The 22,180-nt window shown below is 39.1% G+C and overlaps 1 protein-coding gene across 4 annotated transcripts in view; it reads left to right on the top strand.

Annotated features, from left to right (window-relative positions):
* Positions 1–22,180, top strand: part of CFI (complement factor I) — a 790,564-nt gene that overhangs the window by 397,721 nt on the left and 370,663 nt on the right. For 2 of the 4 annotated variants that reach the window (XM_044062133.1, XM_044062135.1), the window contains exon 8: positions 11,096–11,122. The exons of the other annotated variants lie outside the window; for them this stretch is intronic. In XM_044062133.1, coding sequence (XP_043918068.1) covers positions 11,096–11,122 — 27 coding nt within the window. The remainder of the gene's footprint in view (positions 1–11,095; positions 11,123–22,180) is intronic. 4 annotated transcript variants of the gene reach the window in all.

The following is a 22,180-nucleotide window of genomic DNA, read 5'->3' on the forward strand; positions in this document are numbered from 1 at the left end:
TTCAGCTAGCTGTGGTGGCACAAGTCATACATCAACTGCCCTACTTCTCTGGCATGGCTGGCATACCTCCTATAGTCACCCCCCCCCCCTTTGAACACTCAAGATAGTTTTTCAAGTGACCCTTGAGAAATGTTGCTTGAGAGAAATGATCATATCTGGGAATATATTAACCCATACCCTTTTCTGAGAGTCCATCTGCATCAGCATTGCTGACCCCACTTCAGTGTTGTACTGTCATGTCATATGCCTGCAATCCTAAGCTCCACCTTGATAACTTGGCATTTTGCTGGCTGGCTCTATGTAGCCATGTTAAGGGATTGTGGTCTGTAATTACAGTGAATTTTATTTCATACAGATAAGGCTGAAGTTTCTGCAGTGCCCATACTATGGCTTGACATTCCTTTTCTACATCTGCATAACATTCCTCCCTAGGTTGGAGTCTACAACTGAGATACACCACTAGGTGCTCTTCTTCCTCTCATGAAACCTAAGTACATCACCCACCCCAGGGTTTGAAGCATCTACCTGCACAACAAATTCTTTGCTGTAATCTGGACTGGCTAACACAGGGGGTCCTCCCAAAGTGCCTTTAAGCTTTTGAAATGCCTGATGAAATGCACATCCACACTACCTTATCTGGCCTGTTTTTCTTTGCCAGGTCTGTGAGGGGAGCAGCTATTGTACTATAATTTGGAACAAACTTTCTATAGTACCCTGCTGTCTCTAAGAATGCCCTCACCTGCTTTTTGGTAACAGGGCAGGCCATGCGTGAATGAATTCCTCTTTGGTAGGTTCTGGCCTGAATTTACCACTCCCCACTCTGTGTCCTAGGTAAGAGACCTCTGTCATACCCAGCTGACACTTACTGGGCTTAATGGTCAATCCTGCCCTTTGCAGTCTGCTCAGCACCTCCCTGACATGTTGAAGGTGTTCTTGCTAGGAATGGTTGTAGATGGCAATATCATCCAAGTAAGCAAGTGCATAATCTCCTGCTCCTGCTAGGATATGATCTGCCAGCATCTGAAAAGTCACTGGGGCATTTTTCATCCCAAAGGCCATCTTTGTGAACTCATACAAGCTGAAAGGAGTCACAAAGGCTGAACTCTCTCAAGCACTGGGAGTCAAGGGCACCTGCCAGTAGCCCTTGGTCAAATCAGTAGTGATCAGATACTTATCCCCACCCTGCTTCTCTAAGGCTTCATCTCTCCTAGGCATCTGACTCTGTGTGACTATTTAGCCTTCTGTATTCCACACAGAACCTGGTGCTGCCATCCTTCTTTGCACCAGCACCAATGGAAAGGTCCACAGATTGATGGACTCCTGGACTACTCCCAGTTCATCTCCTGTATCTCCTCACTCAGAGTCTGTCTGACTTGCTCAGCTACCCTGTAAGGGGCCTGCTTGATAGATCTTTGGAGCCCTGTATCTACATGGTGCCACACCAGGTGGGTGCATCCAGATTTCCCAGTGAACATGTCCCCAAACTCCTGTAACACTGCATGGATTTCTTGAACCTGGGTAGGGGATAGCCACTGGGACATTGCTACCCCTTCCATTGAGGTGTCAGTCTGAGCCTCACTGAGGATATCAGTCACCAGATCCCCTTTAGACTCCTCCTGCCATCCACTGCAAATACTCAGCACAAGGGCCACCCTATCATGGTAAGGCATCCTCCAAAAGGGTCTCACAGAGACGGATGCTTGGTGCCAGAGCCACGGCCTCAAGCTAAATGCTAAAAAGTGCATAGTCATCCCCTTTGGGAAAAACAAGGTGCCCACAAATTAAGTATGGAAGAAGTAATTAGAGATTTGGGGACCGATGTAGATAGTAATCTCTCCTTTGATAATCACGTTGCCAAAGTGGTTAGAAAGACCTTCTATATAGCCCACCTTATCACGAAAGGGTTCGCATCTAGATCAAGAGAGGTCATTGTGCCCGTCTACTCGTCACTCATCAGGCCCATAATTGAATACAATGCCCCTTTTGGGATGTACCTTACCCGACACCTGCAGCAACTGGAGAGACCCCAAAAGTACCTCACCAAGAGGATCATGGGCTACAAACAGATGTCCTATGCAGCTCGACTAAAGAAACTCCAGCTCTACTCAGTTGCTTACCGCCTACTCAGAGGCAATCTATGCCTGACGTACAAAGCCATGTCAAACCCAGAATTAATGGACATGCTCCACCTCAAAAAATCCAAGTCCCTTAGAGCTACACGCTCCAGGGACCTAAACCTCAGCACAAAAATAAATAGGACATGCTGGAGGGACAGATTCATTTCCCAAAGGCTCCCCTCACTCTGGAATAGAATCCCAGTTCATGTTAGACATAGCCCCTCGCTGACCCTCTTCAAGCGAAATTTTGACGCGTGGATGGGAAATCACAAATTCACCCCTGGGATCTCTCATGTTTCCCTGATAGACAGAGGAATAGTAAACTAATCTTAAAAGGGTACCTTCTGTGACCTACTTTACAGAGGCACAGTAGGCTAATCTAATAGGGAGGCGGAAGCCAAATACACTCTGGCTAGGCTTATAAATGCCATAGGGCAGATAGCCTAGTATCTACCTATGAACCTATGAATCTAAAAGGAATGTCATGGGCTATGGCTAGAAGTGCCAGATGGTAGGCTTTAGGCACTACCAACTGCTGCATTATCTCACCTTCTAGCCCTCCCTCAGGGGTCCAACTCTATATAGTAACTCTTTGTTTCAGTATATAGATTCCTCTTTTCTTTGAGAATCAGGGGCCTCCCTAGCTTCTTCCCTCATGCCTTATAACATAGGGTCTGAGAGCTGAGCCTGTCTCAACTCTATCTTTGTGATTTTTCCCAGCTCCCCTTCCACAGGAAGTCTGGTATCTTCTGACAGAGGTGCCTCACTGTCAGCATGTGTACTACCACTTACCTCTGCCCTTGCAGTCACCCAGCCAAAGGGAACATCAGTACCTACTAGCAGCCATGGCTCATCTTCAGGCTCAGTGCTACAGGGTAACTTCCTCCCTGAATTAGCCACATAACCAGTTCTGGCTTCAGGGATGCAGTCTCTCTGGGTCTCCCCCAGGTTACCAGTCCCACATCCCTGTCTCCAAGCCTAACTGCATGTCACTGCATGCACACAAGGTACTGAATTATCAAAATCATTCCCTATCAAGACATCTTCAGGGATATACTCAAACACACCTACTTGCTTGCTTTCTTTTCCAACCACACAGTCAAAATGAACCCTGGCCAAAGGCATTTGGAATGGGATCCCTCCTAAAGCTCTGACTAAAGTGGACTTCCCAAGCAAGTACTGCTCCTCTTTAACCACTGCAGACTTCACAGTGGTTATCTCAGCGGCTGTCTATCTTGGCGGTGGTCTGTTTTCCATCTACCAAGATAGAATACAAACTCTGGTGGTAGTTTGGTACCCCTGTTGTCTCCAGATAGAATACAAACTCTGGTGGTAGTTTGGTATGCCTGTTGTCGCCAGACATTGTACCATTGGCATTCTGTTATTCCCAGTGGTGGCTCCCCCCACCTTGCCTCCTTGGATCTCTATATGCTACATGGCCCCACTGGTTTCATTTAAAATATTTAGCCCTTGATACTGGCCATGTACCTGAACTAGTGACTTCCTCTGTTGCTAGCATACTCTGTTGGGATGGTTTAGGCTGCCCACCATGGATTCCCTTATAGCCATGTGTAGCGTTGGGTATTATTTTCCTGTGCAGTGATGCCCTGCTTGCTAAGTAGAGATCCCCTTTTTCCCCAGCTCATCTGTAGAGTTGCATTCTCTGTCTGCCAACCAGATTCTTATGTCCTCAGGCAAAGTGCTAAGAGCTTGTTCTCTCACTGAAAGGTCTGCCAGCCCTTGAAAAGTGGTGACCTGACACCCACTCACCCACCTATGAAAATAAGTGCTTAACTCAGCAATATAATCACACACACTTTCATCTGCCTTGCATCTATGCTCATGAAACTTTTTTTTCTGTAAGCTTCAGGTTTTAACTTAAAACACTCCAATAAACAATTTTTAACTGTAGCATAGTTTAAGCAATCAGTATCAGACAATTGAGAAACAGCGGTTACAGCTTTACCATGGAGTAAGGGGGTCAGGAACTGTACCCAGAGCCCTTAATCAACATTATACTGTTTACATACCCTTTCAAAGATATGAATAAAAGTATCAAAATTATCATTTTGTGTAAATTGTGGAAGAAATTTACTGATATTTAATGCTTCTGGGGTTTGGTTATTCCTTTCCCCCATTACCTTCATAATCCCTGAAAAGGGTCAGCATCTCCCTCTCATGTTGATGCTGCTTCAGCATCCAAACACCACAGTTTCTTATTTTTTTAGCCTGCAAACACTGCAGTCTCTCTGATGATTCCAGTTCCAAACATTTGGCCTCCAGTTCAAGCCTCATTAACTCCAAATGGATTTTAAGTCCTCTGAGGAAAAATTGAACTGTCATGTTTCTGAGAGCTGTACATCCCCAGTGCCAGACTGGTTGTCTTCCTGATTGCTGATATGTACTGCATCTGTGATTAAGACTGCAATCATTTCCCCTTTAGTCAGGTTGGCATGCACCAGTCCCTTGGATTTGGCACATTTCAGCCAACTGGTTCCTTGTCAGCTCGCCATAATCCTCTGCTGACATCCTTGCCTGCTCTCCCTGATTAACTAAGCTAACAAAAAATAAATAAATAATGTTATTGTGATATGAAACTCTGAAGGTCTACTTTGTGACTGCTTGAGAGTACACCTTTTTTTAGTGACAACTGCTTGCCGGCTACAGGAGTTCAATTAATATCCCACCACTGCTCATCAATATGGGACGTCCCCACATTGGGCCAGTAATCAAGGAGCCTGAATCTTCACCACTGACACCGGAAAGGGATATGGACTTGGAATACAAATACACTCTGCATTTCCAGATGCAGACCTCTCTACATCAAGCACAATTTCCTTTAAGAGCACATAAGGCACATACTCAGCCTGAGATCTGGATGCCTCTATCTGTCTCTCCCCAGGTCTCCAGCAATTCTCTCCACTAGCACTGTGAAACCAGTGCTTCATGTCAATGCCCCATGTAGATGATTAAGACACACTTTGAGATTTAATTTACACACACACACACACGCACACACACACACACACACACCTGGGAAAGGCTGGCAAAGATTACCTGCTCTACCAACTTTGTCCGGACTATAAAGTAGATTCACTCCACCAGTCAGTTACCATAAGGCTCTTAATGGAGTATTCAATTATGCTGAATGAAGTTAATATTAATACAAATGATAATGTTGACCAAACAGCCAGGCTTTTAAGATGACTAGAGTTATCACCAAATAAATATGCACAAATACTCTCAAAGCTTAAATATTTTCTAAACAGGACCAGCCATAATGGAAAGTTTAAATATATTTAATAATACATAATAAAATAACAAGAAAATACTAGATATATATTTACAGTAAACCACAGAGTTCAAATCACAGGAAATATTGAAAATAACATTGAAGGACGGACTCATACAAATAAAGAAAACCAATCTCTAAACTAAGATTCACTGTATTCCCAACTGAATCTAGGAGAATTACTATTCCCTGATAACTTACTTGATTGAGCAAGGCACAAGGAAATACGTGAGCAGTCTTTCTAGTATGGTTTCCCAAAACAGAATACTCAATACTCAGAGATTACTCCCTGTAAAATATAATATCCAAGATGGCTTGCAGAATTACCTAATTTGATCACCTGTCTGTAGGTTTTCACAGTATCCCCCTTTGAAGCTGAGACAGCAATTTAGCATAGACAGCTACAATACACATCTAAGTGTTTATGGCATTGCCTGGGGCATCCCCTCTTTTTACTGAGCTAATGAACAAAGACTTCTTCCAGACCCACCTTGTCCAGATCTATTCAGCAGTGTGGGGTGCCATTTTAATGGTATAACAACTCATTTACATTTCCCTTATTTTTCTTAAGGAAAGCTAACTGGTTAACCTCTGCTGTCCCAGCATCCTCTATTAACACATATACATTTAATTCAGTTACAATAGTAGATGTGCATTTCTTTTCATTCCAGCAGGTTGCACTGTTGATATATTTTAACACAAGCAAACCTCACAAATACATTTTCAGCACAAGCATCTGAACAAATCAGTTTGATATACAAATGAGATATAATTATTTACAAAATTCCAGCTTGCTGTGTTGGTACAAGTCATACATCTACTGCCCTGCTTCTACTGGCATGGCTGGGAGTACCTTCTGTCATCACAGCTTCCTCTAGTTCCTTTACTGAAATAGAAGAAGTAGTATACCTTTGCCATCTGCTAATGTTTCAGAATTAAGGGAACTACATTATTTTGCTAGATGAATTCTTTTTTTTTCCAAAAACTTTATTTGCTAGATGAATTCTAAATTTGCCACTTCCTGACTTTTCTGCTAACATAGGAGTAAGAGAGAATCAGGGACCTGCTTTGGCTGCTAAGTGCATTTTTGCTTAACTCATTTTTCTCTGACTCTATCATGTATTATAACAGACCAAGTCATACAAACAACTGTATCCTGAGTGTGACTGTTCTTGAGCAACTTGGCATTAGTTTTGGAGATATTTAGGAGATATTTAAATTTGGTGATGTTGTACAGTTTTGCAAATACTGACTAGGCCACAGTTACGTCTGATATTAATTTGATTGTACTCTAAACATTTTTTGGTAATAGTGGTGATGTCTGCCACATGGAAATATACCTTAAGCCCTGGATTTTTCAGCACTGGTCCATTTATTTGTTTTATGAATAAGAGACATGGATAGGCACCGAAGAGGAATTCTTATTCTGTAGGTTATGAGTAGAATTCACCTTACGCTGTGTTTCCTTAATTAAAAAGATAGCAAATAAATTGCATGTAAACTGAAAAAAGTATTGCCGATGTGCTTTATCAAGTGCTGCATTCAGTGGCATCAGAATAAGGCAGCCATAAAGTTATGGGCTTTTATTAAAGCAAAATGAAATATAACAGTTCAAGGGTAGAAGCTCTTTTTTTAAGACAGGAGAAAAATAAACACATACACACACACAAATTGTGCTGTCTCTTAAACGAGCCAAAGCCTAGTCCCAAAATAAAAATACCTTCCTACTGACAGAATTATCAACAGAATATCTTCACGTTATCTCAGATATGTACAATTTGTCTCTTTGCTTCCATAACACAGTCCCCCAAGTCAGTGTTTAAGGTACAAACTTCCCCTACCTAAAGAAGCCAACTTCTCTGATCTTCAGAGCCATAGACATCCTTATGCATTACACATACAAGGACCTTTTCAACCACTGCTGTTTAAAGGAACGTATCTACTTAATACAGAGACATGTCTGTCTTTGTTAAAGAAAAACACATTTTCTTTCTTTCTTTCTTTCTTTATACATTTGTTGACTAGGTGGGCATACTGATCCAAAGACCCCTCTCAGGTGTGACCTGGGCTTAGTAGGCACTTTTATATTTTCAAATTCATAGTATTTATTTAGATGAGTACTGCCTTCCATGAGATGTATGTACAAAAATGCACAATATATGCAAAATGTACAGTACAATAAATTAACATATATACATACTTACATCTAATAGCAGAATATTGTAGACTGTCTGGTAAATACAAAATATTATAAAATAAGGTGGGAAACGTAGAAAACATTGAGCGGTACTACTTATAGTGAGGATGAATAGACCAACTACACTTGGGATGCAGTGCTAAGGTAGCTGCAACCAAAGAGATCAGAAAAAAGAGAAATGAGAGGAGAGGGCTTTGTGAAAATGACAGTCTGAGACATAGCTGAGGAAAGCATGATGAGAAGGAGTGGTGGGCTGTCATAACAGACTGGATACAGGACAGATATAAATGGAAGAGGTTATTGGTAGGGGACATATGTACATTATCCATTAGTTTCAAAGTACTGACATTGGAAGTCTTTTTGGTATTCTTTTTTAGTTTTTTTTCTTTTCTGAATGTTTTGAGAGAATTATCAGTCTTGAAGTTTTGATTCAATTTGTTTCAATATTCTGTTGCTATGACTTTTACTGTGATGATTTAGATACTAAAAGACCTAGTAATATTCATGGCTACTCTCTCCTCAAAACAGATTAAGGCACCAAAATAGCCATTGCTTTGTCTCCTACTTTGCCAACCTTTTGACACTGCTTACATGTCTTGCAGTGTACTCTCATATATTTTGCAACATCTAGACAATAAAAATGCTTGTTTGCCAATGGACCTTACTATAAAGATTTAGACTGACCACCAAGAGCCTTCTTATACCCATACGTGGCACTAGGTGGTCACTTCTTATGCAGTTATGCTCTGCTGACTACACTGAGGTCGCCTTGTTTTCTCTTTCTTTGACAGTGTTACTCTTCTGATCTGTTAATCAAATTCTTATGTCCTGAAACAAGATACCGGGTACTTGCTCCCTTATACTTAGGCATCCTGAAATTTTAGAACTTATAGCTTGACATCCACTGATCAAATTATGAAAGTGAGTTCTTATTTCTGCAATGAAATTACCTTTTTTCCTATATTTCCCTAAATCTTTTTCTATAACCTTAAGGTGTCAGCTTAAAACATTTGGATAAGCAGTATTTAACATTAACTACTCTATGCTTTCATCATCAGACATTTTACTTAAAGAATATATAGCTTTGCCTGTAAGTGGAGAGGTTAAAAATCGTACTCACTACCCCTGGGCAGTTTGGTGCTGATTACAATTGTTTAAATGCCAGAATAAAATGATCAAAAGCATCCACTTTGTATACCTATAAAATGATTCAGTACTGATCTTAGCATCTAGGACTGGGTTCCACTGATCATGTGCTTCTGGAAGAGAGGAATAAGTTCTCATTCATGTTCACGTTCCTCCTCCCACTCCTTTACCTCAAGCTTTATCATTCTTTCAGCTCCTCAAGATCTTTTATTTACAGCTCCAGCTTCAGTTTTTTTCTTTCTGTACCAGAGGCATTTTGAAGTCATTTGAGAATGCTTTGCTGCATGCTGCCCTGCATTCACACTCCCTGACCAGGCTGACTCCAGGTTCAGCAGACTCAATCACAGCTGCACACAAGGTTGTTATCATCTCTTCCTTGGTCATACAAGCAGGTTAGATTCCCTTCAAGCTTTCTTTCTTTATTCATCTGTGACTTTGACATCTTTTCATACTCAGCAGGGCGCATTGTTATCTGTTCTCTAGCTGCTCTGTCTGAAAAAAGAATGGGGCAACTGCTGTATAATGTATATTGTCATATATTTATTTTGCAGATGTTAGGACACTTTCACATTCTGAAGACAAAACTATTTTACACACTGCACAAGTTCAGTTCACAATATCGACACCACCTCAAACTAATTTAATGTATTACAATATGGCATTTAAGTCTATACTGCTGTCAGCAATCTAATATCTGATGGATGGCAGTATATTCCTACCAGCTCCCACCAGTTTTAATAGAAGATGGTCATGGGCTAGAGAGAAACAACCTGTACTGCTGACCACCAAATATTCTGAGAGGGGTGAGTGACCCTAGGAGCATAACGTCTACACTTACACTTTGCCTGATAGCAAACACCTGCCACACCCAAGTATGCTTTAGGTGGTACAGTTACAGAATAGAATCATTAGCTCCCTAGGATGTCACTCAACTCAGACTGAGCCCAATGTTTTTCAGTACACTTATTAGTAACAGTAATTGAAACTTACCCAACATTATTTTGCATAGACATTCATACAATATTTTTCAGCAGAGGTTAATGATATATCCAGTGCCAATATCCCCACCCTGTCTTAATAGTAATACTGCTGCCATCAAGACCTTTCTAACATATCTAGGACATAGTTACTGTTTGATCTTAAAATAATGCAGCTGTTAAATATTTCTGTGATAGCAGTAGCTTGAGCAGTAACTCTTCATAGGGCTGAAGATGAGTTGAGATTATACCAGTTCACTGCATATACCCTTAAGGTAATAAATCACCAAGCACAAGTCTTTAAAGCTGAGTAATATAATTTTTTACGTAGAAAAAATAAAACTATACAAAGCAATTTGCAAAGAGAAATAAATAAAATTATGCAAAGCACATTGCAAAATTCTATACACGAATCAGTGTATACATGCAGCGTGAAATGCCAAATAAATGGTTTAAATATACCGATAATATAAAAAAGAATTCTAACTAGCAGGTTCTCTGGTCCTTTAACTACCAATAGCTAAATAATTTACTGAATTCTAATTATCTCTGACTTAGATGTCCAAACAGCAGATGCATAGCTCTGAGGAAGATGAATTCCATATTAAAATCTGTTTCTAGTATCACTTTACTTGTGAACATTCTAGAAGCAAGGCTGTACTTGGCTTGACTAACAGCTTCTCTTTCTCTACATGAAAGATTCCCAGACAAGAATTTTCTTTTTTTATTCAGATTTTATGTAATGTTTCCTGTTTCCAAAGAAACACGTACATGTAACACAATATTTTTAACTGAACTAACATTTGAACGAGCATTAAGCTTTAAGCACTGCATGTGTGTGCATTTCACAAGCCAATTTCATTGTTTGTCATCTCTGCTGCATTTTCATTTCATTTGCAAAATGTGGAATTTATTGGAAGCGGCAGCCAGAGTTTTAGTTGAAAAGTTTTCTTTTTTTCCTTTTTTTTTTTTCATAAAAATGCCGTTTTATGTGTGTTTTACTGAAAAGAAGTTGCAAACTTTATTCAGTCTTCACATCTCTCCAACAAAAACAATTATGGTTGCTTTAGCATAGTACCAATTCTCTGCACAGCCTCTACATACACCGACTTCATATCTCCACAGTAAAACAGTGGGAGCTTCAGCCCTGCCTGGAATAAACAATACCCAAGTAAGCTGAGAGACTAGCTGGAGATCAGAGGAAGTACACATGAACCAGATCTATGTGCAACTACTTGAGTAAATAGTGATGTCTGTTCAGTTCAAATCAGTTTGCTGTTTTAATTATGTAGCAGGAATTGTGATAGTATGTACTGTAACAGTCCACTCAGATAAATGAATCTCTCTTTTTCTCTTTCAAATTCAGACCGTAAAGTGTCTCGTCCTGTTACAAGTAAGCATAATTTTTTTGCATATTTGATGCTATTGTAATACAGTTAAATGAATGAAGATAATGCATATTTAGAAAAAGTTTCAACATCCTACAGAGTTACCTATTTCATCAACATGTTCACCTTGAGGAGCATTTTAATAAAGTTTTATAATGTTCAGGTTAATCTATCCATTCAATCTAATTGCCAATTGTAATATTGTGCACTTGGTCAGTTTTATATAAAAATCTTTCCTTCCAGGAAGACAAGGATTAGGGGAGATCACTGGTGATCAGATTATGATTACTGCTAAAGGAATGGGACATAGATGACTAACATTTTATAATGACATCTGATGCTAGTTCAACAGTCTGTACTGTCATGCACCTTTTGGATTCCAGCAGCACCATCTTAGATATACCTAGATGCACCTGTGGTGGTGCAGGTCAGCCTTAATAACCCACAACACTCACATCAAGGTAGCACCAATATCTCAGGTATAGTCAAACTGAGACATTTATGGGTAAGGACAGCATATGTCCCAAACACAATTCTCTATAAAAAAAAGGTAACACGGGGACTAGGGTTCCTTCTCAAACCTGCATATGAATAAGTGTGACTAGAAATGGATGTCAAACTGCAGCACATTTACTTTCTTTAATTAATATATAACATGATCATCAGTTTTACTAACATGCACATATGTGAGCAGCTAATGTTAACATCTCCCTACTACAAAACAGTCCAGTTTTATTCTCTTTCCATGTGACCCGTGAGTGAGCTGGTGCTCACCTCACCCTCCCTCTGCATGATTACTTTGAAAATACTAGTAGACCCGTCAGTTACCCTAGAATATGCCATCTTTTAAATAGAAAAGTCTGTTGAAGCTGACAGACTGAAGACGTAATACATGCTTTAAAGGATAGGGAGGGCTGGCAAGTCATGATATTCTGTTATGTATTTCACCAGTTTACTCATTCAAGTATGGTATACCTCCATTTTCATTAAATTACATTTGGACTATTAAACTACAAAACAGACAATGTGATTACAAAGTGTTAGATCTAGTGGATGTTTGCACTGATTATAAAACCTGAATTGCTTTAAGAATTAAATGAAGTACAGAGGTGCAAGGTTTGATTCCCTCATTTTCCACTGCTTAACTGTGTCATGCTGAGCGAATCACTTAACCAGACACTAGTCCTTGGCCGAGTCTGAAAAAGGTCCATGGAGATCTGTGTCTACCACTGAAAACATATACAAATAAATAAATACATAAATACTCTGCTGATGTCACTGCAATCACTGTCTAATAAAGTCAGTCACTTAATGGTTGCATCAGAAATATTTATAAAATATATTTTATTTATTTTATTTTCCACTTTTGCCTGGGTAAGAGCACTAATCATGATGAATCATTTCAGGCTTAGTCCAAGAGAATCAGACAAAAAATACAATGTAGAGTAGAACAGTGATAGAAAGATTCAAATATAAAAAGGTGTATGGTAGCATAGCAATCAGCATAGAAGGAGAAAGCAGTTCTATCAAAAACAGTCATATATACATTGAAAGGAATCATTCTGCAAGACAATCTTTTTAAAAATAGTAACTAGTGGGTCTAGTAATGTTTTCTTTTAGAAAGCCTTTGAACTTAGCTTAAAAATAGTTTTTTTTTTTTTTCAAACAGAAGAAAGTATCTCTGTGGTCATAAAATTGTGTTATAGTTATCCCTATAGTTATAAAATTGTTCTCTTTATAATGATAGCATTAATCTTTACTAAAAATACATTTGATTATGGTACATTCTAGTTCAAGGAGTTGTTTTTTACCCATGGATAAACCTGCCTGTGGTCTTCAGAGGCGGCATAGAAGATACTGAAAAAAATCAAAACTTTTACATGAAGTTAAAACTGCTTCTTTTATATGAAAACTGACATATATCAATTCCTGCCTGTGTTAACTTGATAGGAAAAAACCTGGTAGCATAGCCATTAATGTGGGCGTGCCTTTGTTGAAGGTTGGGCGTCGAGCTGGCACCTCGGCGTTTCGTAAAAATCTACTGCCAATCATTAGTGGACCGGAGTTCCGCTGTGGCGACCCCTTACCGGGAAAAGCCGAAAGACAAGTAAGTATAGCCTTTAATGTCTACATGTTAATCTTGTTAAAACAAACATTATTAGAGGACTTCCACTGATAAATGGTTCACAGTAAGCACAAATCTTAACTTCTGTTTCACTGCTGAATATGGTCTCTGCCTTTCAAAGCCTTCATGAACCCAGCAGCAGTTAAGTATTTTAATATTTTCCCACCTGGACAAAAATCAGTACATTACACTATGGCTTTTCTACATATTAAAAATTTGGGAAATGGCCTGCTGTGCTTGTATTTCCAAACACATGATTTTCAATAAAAAACATTTCTAAACCAAAATTAAGACATTTTATGTATTCCTCAACTTGCTGAAGGATGTGAGTGCTAAGCTAGCTGCACAGATAATACTGAAGGATAGGGTATGAGAACAAAACACTCTTCTCAAGATAGGTTCCTCATGTTTCCAGTACTCAGGATTTAGATGGTGAGAGTCTGCTGCTGGAATTATGAACATTAATGAAGCATTAGCACAAATTAGATGTGCTACCTTCATGCTTCAGCAGGTTCATGAAAATCAATATCTTGAACTAAAGTCCACCTAACTAGGAAATACTGTAAAGATGCATATTTTAGAGGAAAATGCATCTGATATAGAAGGGCACCTACCTGACAGAACACTGTATGTAGTTTCTAATAAAACAAAACACCTCTTAGGACTTAAAGACTTGCAGAAAGAAGTGGAGTATAACTCCACAAAGGAAATTATAAAACAGTGGATTCCATTTCTGATGGGCATTACTATACCATCTGACTTTACAGCTTAGAAGGCACACAAGACACTTGGTCCCAAGCCATTCATCACTGTTGAAATCAAGACCTGTTCTGAACTTTATGTCCTTTTTTACATAAACAGACAATCCTGAAGCTAGCCTTATCTTGGGGTAAGCTGACAATCCTGAATCTGGCCATATCTTGAGGTAAGTTGACAATCCTGAAGGTAGCCTTATCTTGGGGTAAGGTGACAGTCCTGAAGCTAGACTTATCTTGGGGTAAGGTGACAGTCCTGAAGGTAGCCTTATCTTGGGGTAAGGTGACAGTCCTGAAGCTAGCCTTATCTTGGGGTAAGGTGACAGTCCTGAAGCTAGCCTTATCTTGGGGTAAGCTAACAATCCTGAAGCTAGCCTTATCTTGGGGTAAGCTGACAATCCTGAAGGTAGCCTTATCTTGGGGTAAGGTGACAGTCCTGAAGCTAGCCTTATCTTGGGGTAAGGTGACAGTCCTGAAGCTAGCCTTATCTTGGGGTAAGCTAACAATCCTGAAGCTAGCCTTATCTTGGGGTAAGGTGACAATCCTGAAGCTAGCCTTATCTTGGGGTAAGCTGACAATCCTAAAGCTAGCCTTATCTTGGGGTAAGGTGACAATCCTGAAGCTAGCCTTATCTTGGGGTAAGCTGACAATCCTAAAGCTAGCCTTATCTTGGGGTAAGCTGACAATCCTAAAGCTAGCCTTATCTTGGGGGTAAGGTGACAATCCTTAAGCTAGCATTATCTTGGGGTAACGAAAAAAGCACAGACTGGCTGAAGAATGAAACACTTTACTTCAAATGAATAAATAAAATAGTACAAGCAAAAGCTGAGATCCAAAAAATAAGGTGAGTGCTCACCTTATTTTTTGGATATCAGCTTTTGCTTGTACTATTTTATTTATTCATTTGAAGTAAAGTGTTTCATTCTTCAGCCAGTCTGTGCTTTTTTCATTTACTTGGTTTTTGGTTTCGTTTGTGCTCTCATTATCTTGGTGTAAGCTGACAATCCTGAATCTAGCCTTATCTTGGGGTAAGCTGACAATCCTGAAGCTAGCCTTATCTTGGGGTAAGGTGACAATCCTGAAGCTAGCCTTATCTTGGGGTAAGGTGACAATCCTGAAGCTAGCCTTATCTTGGGGTAAGCTGACAATCCTAAAGCTAGCCTTATCTTGGGGTAAGGTGACAATCCTGAAGCAAGCCTTATCTTGTGGTAAGGTGACAATCCTGAAGCTAGCCTTATCTTGGGGTAAGCTGCAGTACAGTGGCTGAGGGATGAGATCCAGTTGTAGTTACTCAGCAGGGGTGTTCAGACAGTGCAGTATGTGTGCTTCTTGACTTCATGCTCTGAAGACAAAACCATCAAGTTTTCTAAGTGTTGTTCACTGAAGTTTATTTTTTTCTGTCAGGATAAAACTATATCTTTGAGAATATTGAAGAAACAATAACTTTGCATTATCTACTCTACTAGTTATTGAGTTAAAGTCAACAAGGTTTAACTTGTCAGTTTATCAGGGGTGGCTCATGCTATAGGACTGTAGGACTGCAGCCCTTCTACCTAAAAAAACAAATAAAAATAAAATAGAGAAACACAAAAACAAAAACAGTAAATTCCCGGAAGTGTGCACATGCGCGCACGCTCTCAGACTGCTTTCTCAGCAGTCTAGATAGGGGTTAAGACATCTCGGCCCCAAGATGCCCAGCAGCCTGTGTAGCAGTGATGTCATGAAATGGAGACACTCCGGACTGCAGCAGCAGCAAGCTGGACCAATTGCAGATTTGGACTGTTCGGAATGGACCAATCACGCAAGGAATACTGGCAAAGGGGCTGTTTGGATATTGGCGGCAAGGGAGCAATTATTTGGCTCGTCGGTAAGGTAAGCAGGCATAGTGTGTGTGCAAGGTAAGCAGGCAAAGTGGATATCGGTGGTGGTTCGGCGAGCAGTTATTTAGCTCGGCAGCAAGGTAAGCAGACATTGTGTGTGTGTGTGTATATGTGTGTGTGTGTGTGTGTGTGTGTGTGTGTGTGTGTGTGTGTGTGTAATGCCCCAGTTACTATATACTGGTGGCTAGAGCAAATTCATGGTTGTGTGGTAGGGAATATCTCAGGCTTGAGCCCTGTACCTTGTATGCAGGTGTTAAGGGCCTGAATTCCCTACACACCACCATTTGTAAAAAACTTGCAGATTTTTGCCTCATATTTGATCTGTTCTATTCCTCATAATATCTGTGGTTTCTAAATGCTTAAGTGGTTGATATTTGATGGTGCAGTGGTAGCATTGTTGCCTCACAGCTGCAAGTTCTCAGGTTTGATTCTTGGCTGGGGTGCTTTCTGTGTGGGGTCTGCATCTTCTCCCTGTGTTTGTGTGGGTTTGCTTTTGTGTCCTCCCATGTTACAAAGACATGTCTGCATTATTTCTTCCTGGGCCTCTGCTGAAAATTGTTTTTTTGTTCCAAGTCAGGCTGTCCTGGTTAACAAATGTTAAATAAAATTGACAGGCATTTGCGTTTCAGACTTCAGGTTTCTGAATATTTAATTCCTTGCATATTTGATGGTGCAGTGGTACCACTGTTGCCTCACAGCTGTAGGTTTTCTGGTTTGATTCTTGGCTGGGGTGCCTTTTGTGTGGAATCTGCATCTCCTCCCTGTGTTTGTGTGGATTTGCTCTGGTGTCCTGCCATTTTACAAAGACGTGTCTGCAGTATTTCTCCCTGGGCCTCTGCTGAAAATTGTTTTTGTTCCATCAGAAGTAAAATTGACAGGCATTTGAATTTCAGACATCATATTCTTCAGAAATACATAGTAACACAACCTTTTATTCTAGCAATGTTCTAAGTTTATAAGATGAATATTTGACATTTGTCCCTATTTTTGGGACTGTATTCCCCCATTATTGGCTTTGTCCAGGTTTTTTGTGCTAAGGTTGACAGCTACGGCAAGAACTGAATTCACTGAATATGTTTTAGGGCTGTATTCCCTCATTACTGGGTTTGTCTAGGTGTTTTGTGATAAGAGGTTGACAGCTATGGTGAGAACTGAATTCACTAAATGATAGCCATTTAAGTTTCAGTCTTCCTCTCTTTCACAAAGCAGCTGGTCTGGTGTAGTGGTATGTTGCTCTGACTGTTTTGTACAGGGACCTTGGCAGTAAAATGTATGGTGGTAACACAGCATTTTTCTTTCACAAAGCAGCTGATTTGGCATAGTGGTATGTTGCTCTGACTGTTTTGCACAGGGACCTTGGCAGCAAAATGTATGGTGGTAACATAGCATTTTATTCTAGCAACTTTCCAAGATTATACAAGCAATGTTTAATGTGTCCCTGGTTTTTGGGCTTTTGACCCCCCCCCAATAAATATTGCCTTTTTCCAGATTTCTTGTGCTGTGAAGTTGAGATGCAGTTGAGTATTGAGTAGATTTTACAAGGAGCTGAGAGCTGCAGGGGAAGAGAAGTTTAGTGCTGCTTATGCTAAGTCTGCTTGCATTGTTAATAGCACAACAGGTTGTGTGCTTGCTTTTGATGCAGATGACTGTGGGTTCTACTCCTACAAGGGGTGGATGCTACCATACTCAGAATGTCCTTCTTGGCAAAGATACTAACTATGAGCCTGTTATCAGTTTTCCATCCATTTCCTATTGCAATATTACTAGCTTATCATTTTTTAATGTAATATAGGCAATTTATTCCTCAGCGGCAGCAGACACTTTATTTTTCGATGAAACCATGAAATATAAAGGTGTTTGCTAGCAGCAACCTCTTCATTAGTTACAGATTTCTTTAATGTGGAATTATTTAGATGACTTTTACTTCTTCAGAGATTGTACATATTTACTGATAATGGTGGACTGTAGAATTGTGCATATTTACTGATAATGGTGGACTGTAGAATTGTGCATATTTACTGATAATGGTAGACTGTAGAAGTTTGAGTAGACCTTTATGATGGAAATGTTCTGAACTGGGCAGTTTTGTCATTATGGGTGCATGCATTTTGTTTCATTGTTTACTGGAAAAATGTTCTGAATTGGGCAGTTTTGTCATTATTGGCACATGCGTTTTGTTTCATTGTTTAATAAATTTAAAATGCCCTCTAACAACTGTACTGTATTGTACAAGGAATATAATTTAGTACAATCAGGAAGGTGTATCAAAGAGCACATGTATGTTTCATATGCAAGGGGCCTATGATTTGAAAACAGCACAGAATTAATCTTTATCTGCCACTGGCAAAATGTATTTTCTTTGAATGTGGGTTTCAATGCTGTTTCAATGAATGTGAGTTTCAAGGGCAGAGAAGTTTTAATGCTAAGTCTGTTTTCATTGTGATAATGCATTGCTTTGTTTAGCAGATGTCTTAGTGTTTGTGCTGTAAAATGCAAAATAAAACTTTCAAATGAAGTCCAAATCATCATAGAAGTAAAGCAATATGCACATTAGTGTTTATGGTAAATGGAGTGAAATAGCCAAGTAATGGATCATTGGAATGGCTGCAGGAGGGAGGCTCCATTCGACCATGATTTTGTGAGGGGGAAGGGTGGCAAACTCAAAGACAGGCCCAGCTGAACTATACCTCCCAACTGTTCAGATTTTCAAAGAATGAATAGATTTTTGCTACTTATTTTTGGTTTGTTCCTCATAAAATTTGTGGTTTTCTGATAAATCATTTAGGAATTAAGTCACTAAATAATGACACACTGAGTTTCAGACTTCATAACCTTCAGAAAAATGCATGCTAAAGTTTATACAAGAGCAATTTTTACTACTGTTTATATGTTCCCCCAATATATTTGGCCTTGTTCAGATTTATTGTATTAACAGGTTGAGAGGTACATGCAAATAAATTGCTTTATAGAATTAGGCATAGCCAAACCTCTCAACTGTCCCCGATTTTGACTCAATGTTGCTCTTCCCCCTAATAATCCCTCCGCAAAATAGCAATTTTGGAAGAAAACATGGAGGGTTTACAATTAAGAAATAACTGTAATAATCAGAGTTACAGATTACTTTTATTTCAGAAATGCATGTTGATTTGTTTATTTTGTCAGCTGCTTAAGTTAGCAGTACTAATATTAAAGTGTCCCTTCTTTGACAGGTTTCCAGCTGTATTGTGTGGCTATTTTATATTTTTGCATCACATTTTTGGTCCATTTTTCATAAAATTGTTTTTTTTTTTTGGCAAATTAGTGACAAATCATTAAAGACTGAAGTTAGAAAATAATGACAGACATTTGAGTTTCAGATTTCATACACTTCAGAAAATTCATACTAATGCAAGACCTATTCTATTATCTTTCTAAATTTATAAGAGCAATATTTAAAATTTGTCTTTATTTTTGGGCTTTTCTCCCACTTCTATGTATGGCTTTGTCCAGATTTCTTGCTCTGAGGTTGAGAGGTATGACAAATGTGTCAGGGCCATCATAGTCAGCCAGAGACATTTCAAATTGTGACATACTTGTTGCACCCCACTCCCCCATGTAGTGACTCTGGATGTGTTGAAGCAAGGCAAGGAGTAGTTATGCAGTGTAAATGTTCAGAGTATCCCCCCATCCAAGGTAGACACAAGTACTACAGTGGCTTTTCATCTATCCTTGATTTTGCAGAATGGTCTGGTTTCTGTCATATGTTTGGACTGTTGATTTATGCTTATTACTCAAAGTGCCTGTTGCTTTGTGTTTAAGTAGCAATGCTTTAATGACCATCGGGTAAGCTTGTCTGAGATCGTAAGATGCAAGTAAGCTTTAATAAGCATACTGTTAAAGAATTGTGAACATTGAAAGCTTTTCTGTTGCCATGCAGAGAATACTTAACTAGATAATGTATAAGCCTTGGGTATTGAAATGCATATGACAGTATTTGTAATAAAGGACAGGATTACATTATTTTAAGAAGCTCATTACACTTGTTGGAGACTTCCAGTGATCTCTGCAGGCCTTACCCGTAAACTAAACAGAATGCCAATCATGTGTGGTCCATAACCTGTACAGTAATCCTTTAAGCAATGTATCTTGAGCTTGTTTCTTGTTTGCTGTTCATTTTTTACTTTGATAATGTTTTCCCCATGAAACAAGTAGATAGTTGTTGTCAGGCAGCAGGTCTTTTTTGGATAAGAAACATTTTTACAAGTGGGGGTATCACAGAGATTTCTACTTTCAGAGTGTTACTTGGTACTTTAATAAAGCTGAATATAAATTATAATTAGAACTGCAGTGCAAGGAGAATTGGTTTGAGTTGAGTGCTGCTTGTTTTTCTTATACTTGATTTTGACTGGCATTCCAGTAATTTATTTAAAAAGTAATTTATTTTTTCATGCCTCACAACCTTTTGTTTCCATCTAGATATTAAGTAAGCTGTCATGCAGCCAATGCATTGAAATATTTTTATTCTTCTACACTTCATTTTGTCTTGATTGGACTCTCATAATGATGGTTTGGCACCCAGGGCAGCATATTTAATTAAAGTTAGTTTTTGTGGTTTTGAGCATAACTCCTCCCCTTTCTAGTTGGCCACACCCCTTCTCATTGACCCCACCCACTCAGCTATCTCCTGCAGCCCCCCTTTGATTTGAAGTCACCAGCCGCCACTGCAATTTGTATTCACTTATGTTGAACTTGTTGAGCAGTGCTCACCACAGAAAATCGCTGTCAGTGTGTGTGTGTGTGTGTGTGTGTGTGTGTGTGTGTGTGTGTGTGTGTGTGTGTGTGTGTGTGTGTGTGTGTGTGTGTGCACCACGCCTCTCAACAGTCCTGAACTTCACAAAATGTTCAAATTTTTCTCTGATATTTTTGGTATATTAATCATAACATTAGTAGTTTTCTGGCAAATTATTCAGGATAGAAGTCTGTAAATAATGACAGACTTCAAGTCCTTCATAAAATGCTTCTAATGCAAACCTTATTATTCTAGCAACTTTCTAGGTTTATAAGGGCAATATTTAAAATGTGCCCCTGATTTTGGGCCTTTGTCCACCCCCATTATTTTTTAACACCTTTATCGAATTATCACTTCAGACATAGGCAAACATACATTTATATAAAAGAAAACAAGCCATATTAACATTTTTACACATTATACATCAGATATATTCTTTTGTATATTTATCATCAATCCAGCATTACATAAATGGATCAAGTCCTACCTCCCCTTAAAACTCACTCCTCCTCCAAAACATTATTCTGCCTGTATCTTTCCTATAATTTCCATTTTTATGTAGTTTGCTCCTATGCTTTTCTAAAAATTCCACTTCTAAATCTTTTATCTCTGTTACAGCATTCAGTATTCAAAAAATACAGTTGGTTTAGATTTTGATTTGCATTTTCTAGTAACTGCATTTTTGTCAGCCTCTAAAATTAAACTTATCAAGGTCTTACTACGTCTACTCAATTCAGAACCTATAGCCCAGCTCAGCAAATAAATCATTTCCTTAGTTATACCCATTTGTTCATCCAATATTTCTGACAGAGTACTCTGTAGGGATTTTTTTAAGTTTGCCAACTCATTACACTCCTAAAGTTATGTTCCCAGTTACTCTTTCTTCCCCATCACACCTCCAATATTTGCCATCTACCTGAAGACAAATTCTTTGGAGTATGCTTAGGGTATAAAAATACCTATGCAAACACTTCCAAACAAAAAACTATATCTTCTACACTTTGTTGCATATTTGGGAGCCATGCATATATCCTACCATTACTTCTGAATTGTCTAGCCACTCTCTTTCCAATCTTTTCTAACCTCTTCTGATTGATTCCTATTGTTGTCGTGCAATATTTTATATGCCCAACTAATTATCCTTTTTTTAACAGCAGCTTCTGTTCTAGATTCAGCTAAAAACTCTACCAAAACAGGTCTTTCACTTAGGGTTCCCCTATCCCTTTCTGTTTGCGTATACTCTAATATCAATCCTTGATACTGAAGGCAGTCTGTAGCTTGCAGTCCAAATGTCTGCTTGGCCTCTTCCCATTGTATTACCTTTCCTTCTTTAGTTATTTGATCCCAGTAGTTCCTTTTCAGTTTTCTCCAGTAAATTCCAGCCTCCTCTTGCCTCTTCTGTGTACCCCTAACTGCAGTCATGCCTATTGGCAAAATCTCCTTTCTCCATTCTCATATTGGCTTAGCTCTTAGAACAGTTTCTGCCACTTAATGAATATAATATTCTGCATGGCTGTTGTTATTCTTCTTAAAGA

The sequence above is a fragment of the Protopterus annectens genome, chromosome 2.part1 (genome assembly GCF_019279795.1).
Source record: "Protopterus annectens isolate FY-2018-M chromosome 2.part1, PAN1.0, whole genome shotgun sequence".
In the NCBI taxonomy this organism is placed as follows: Eukaryota; Metazoa; Chordata; order Ceratodontiformes; family Protopteridae; genus Protopterus; species Protopterus annectens.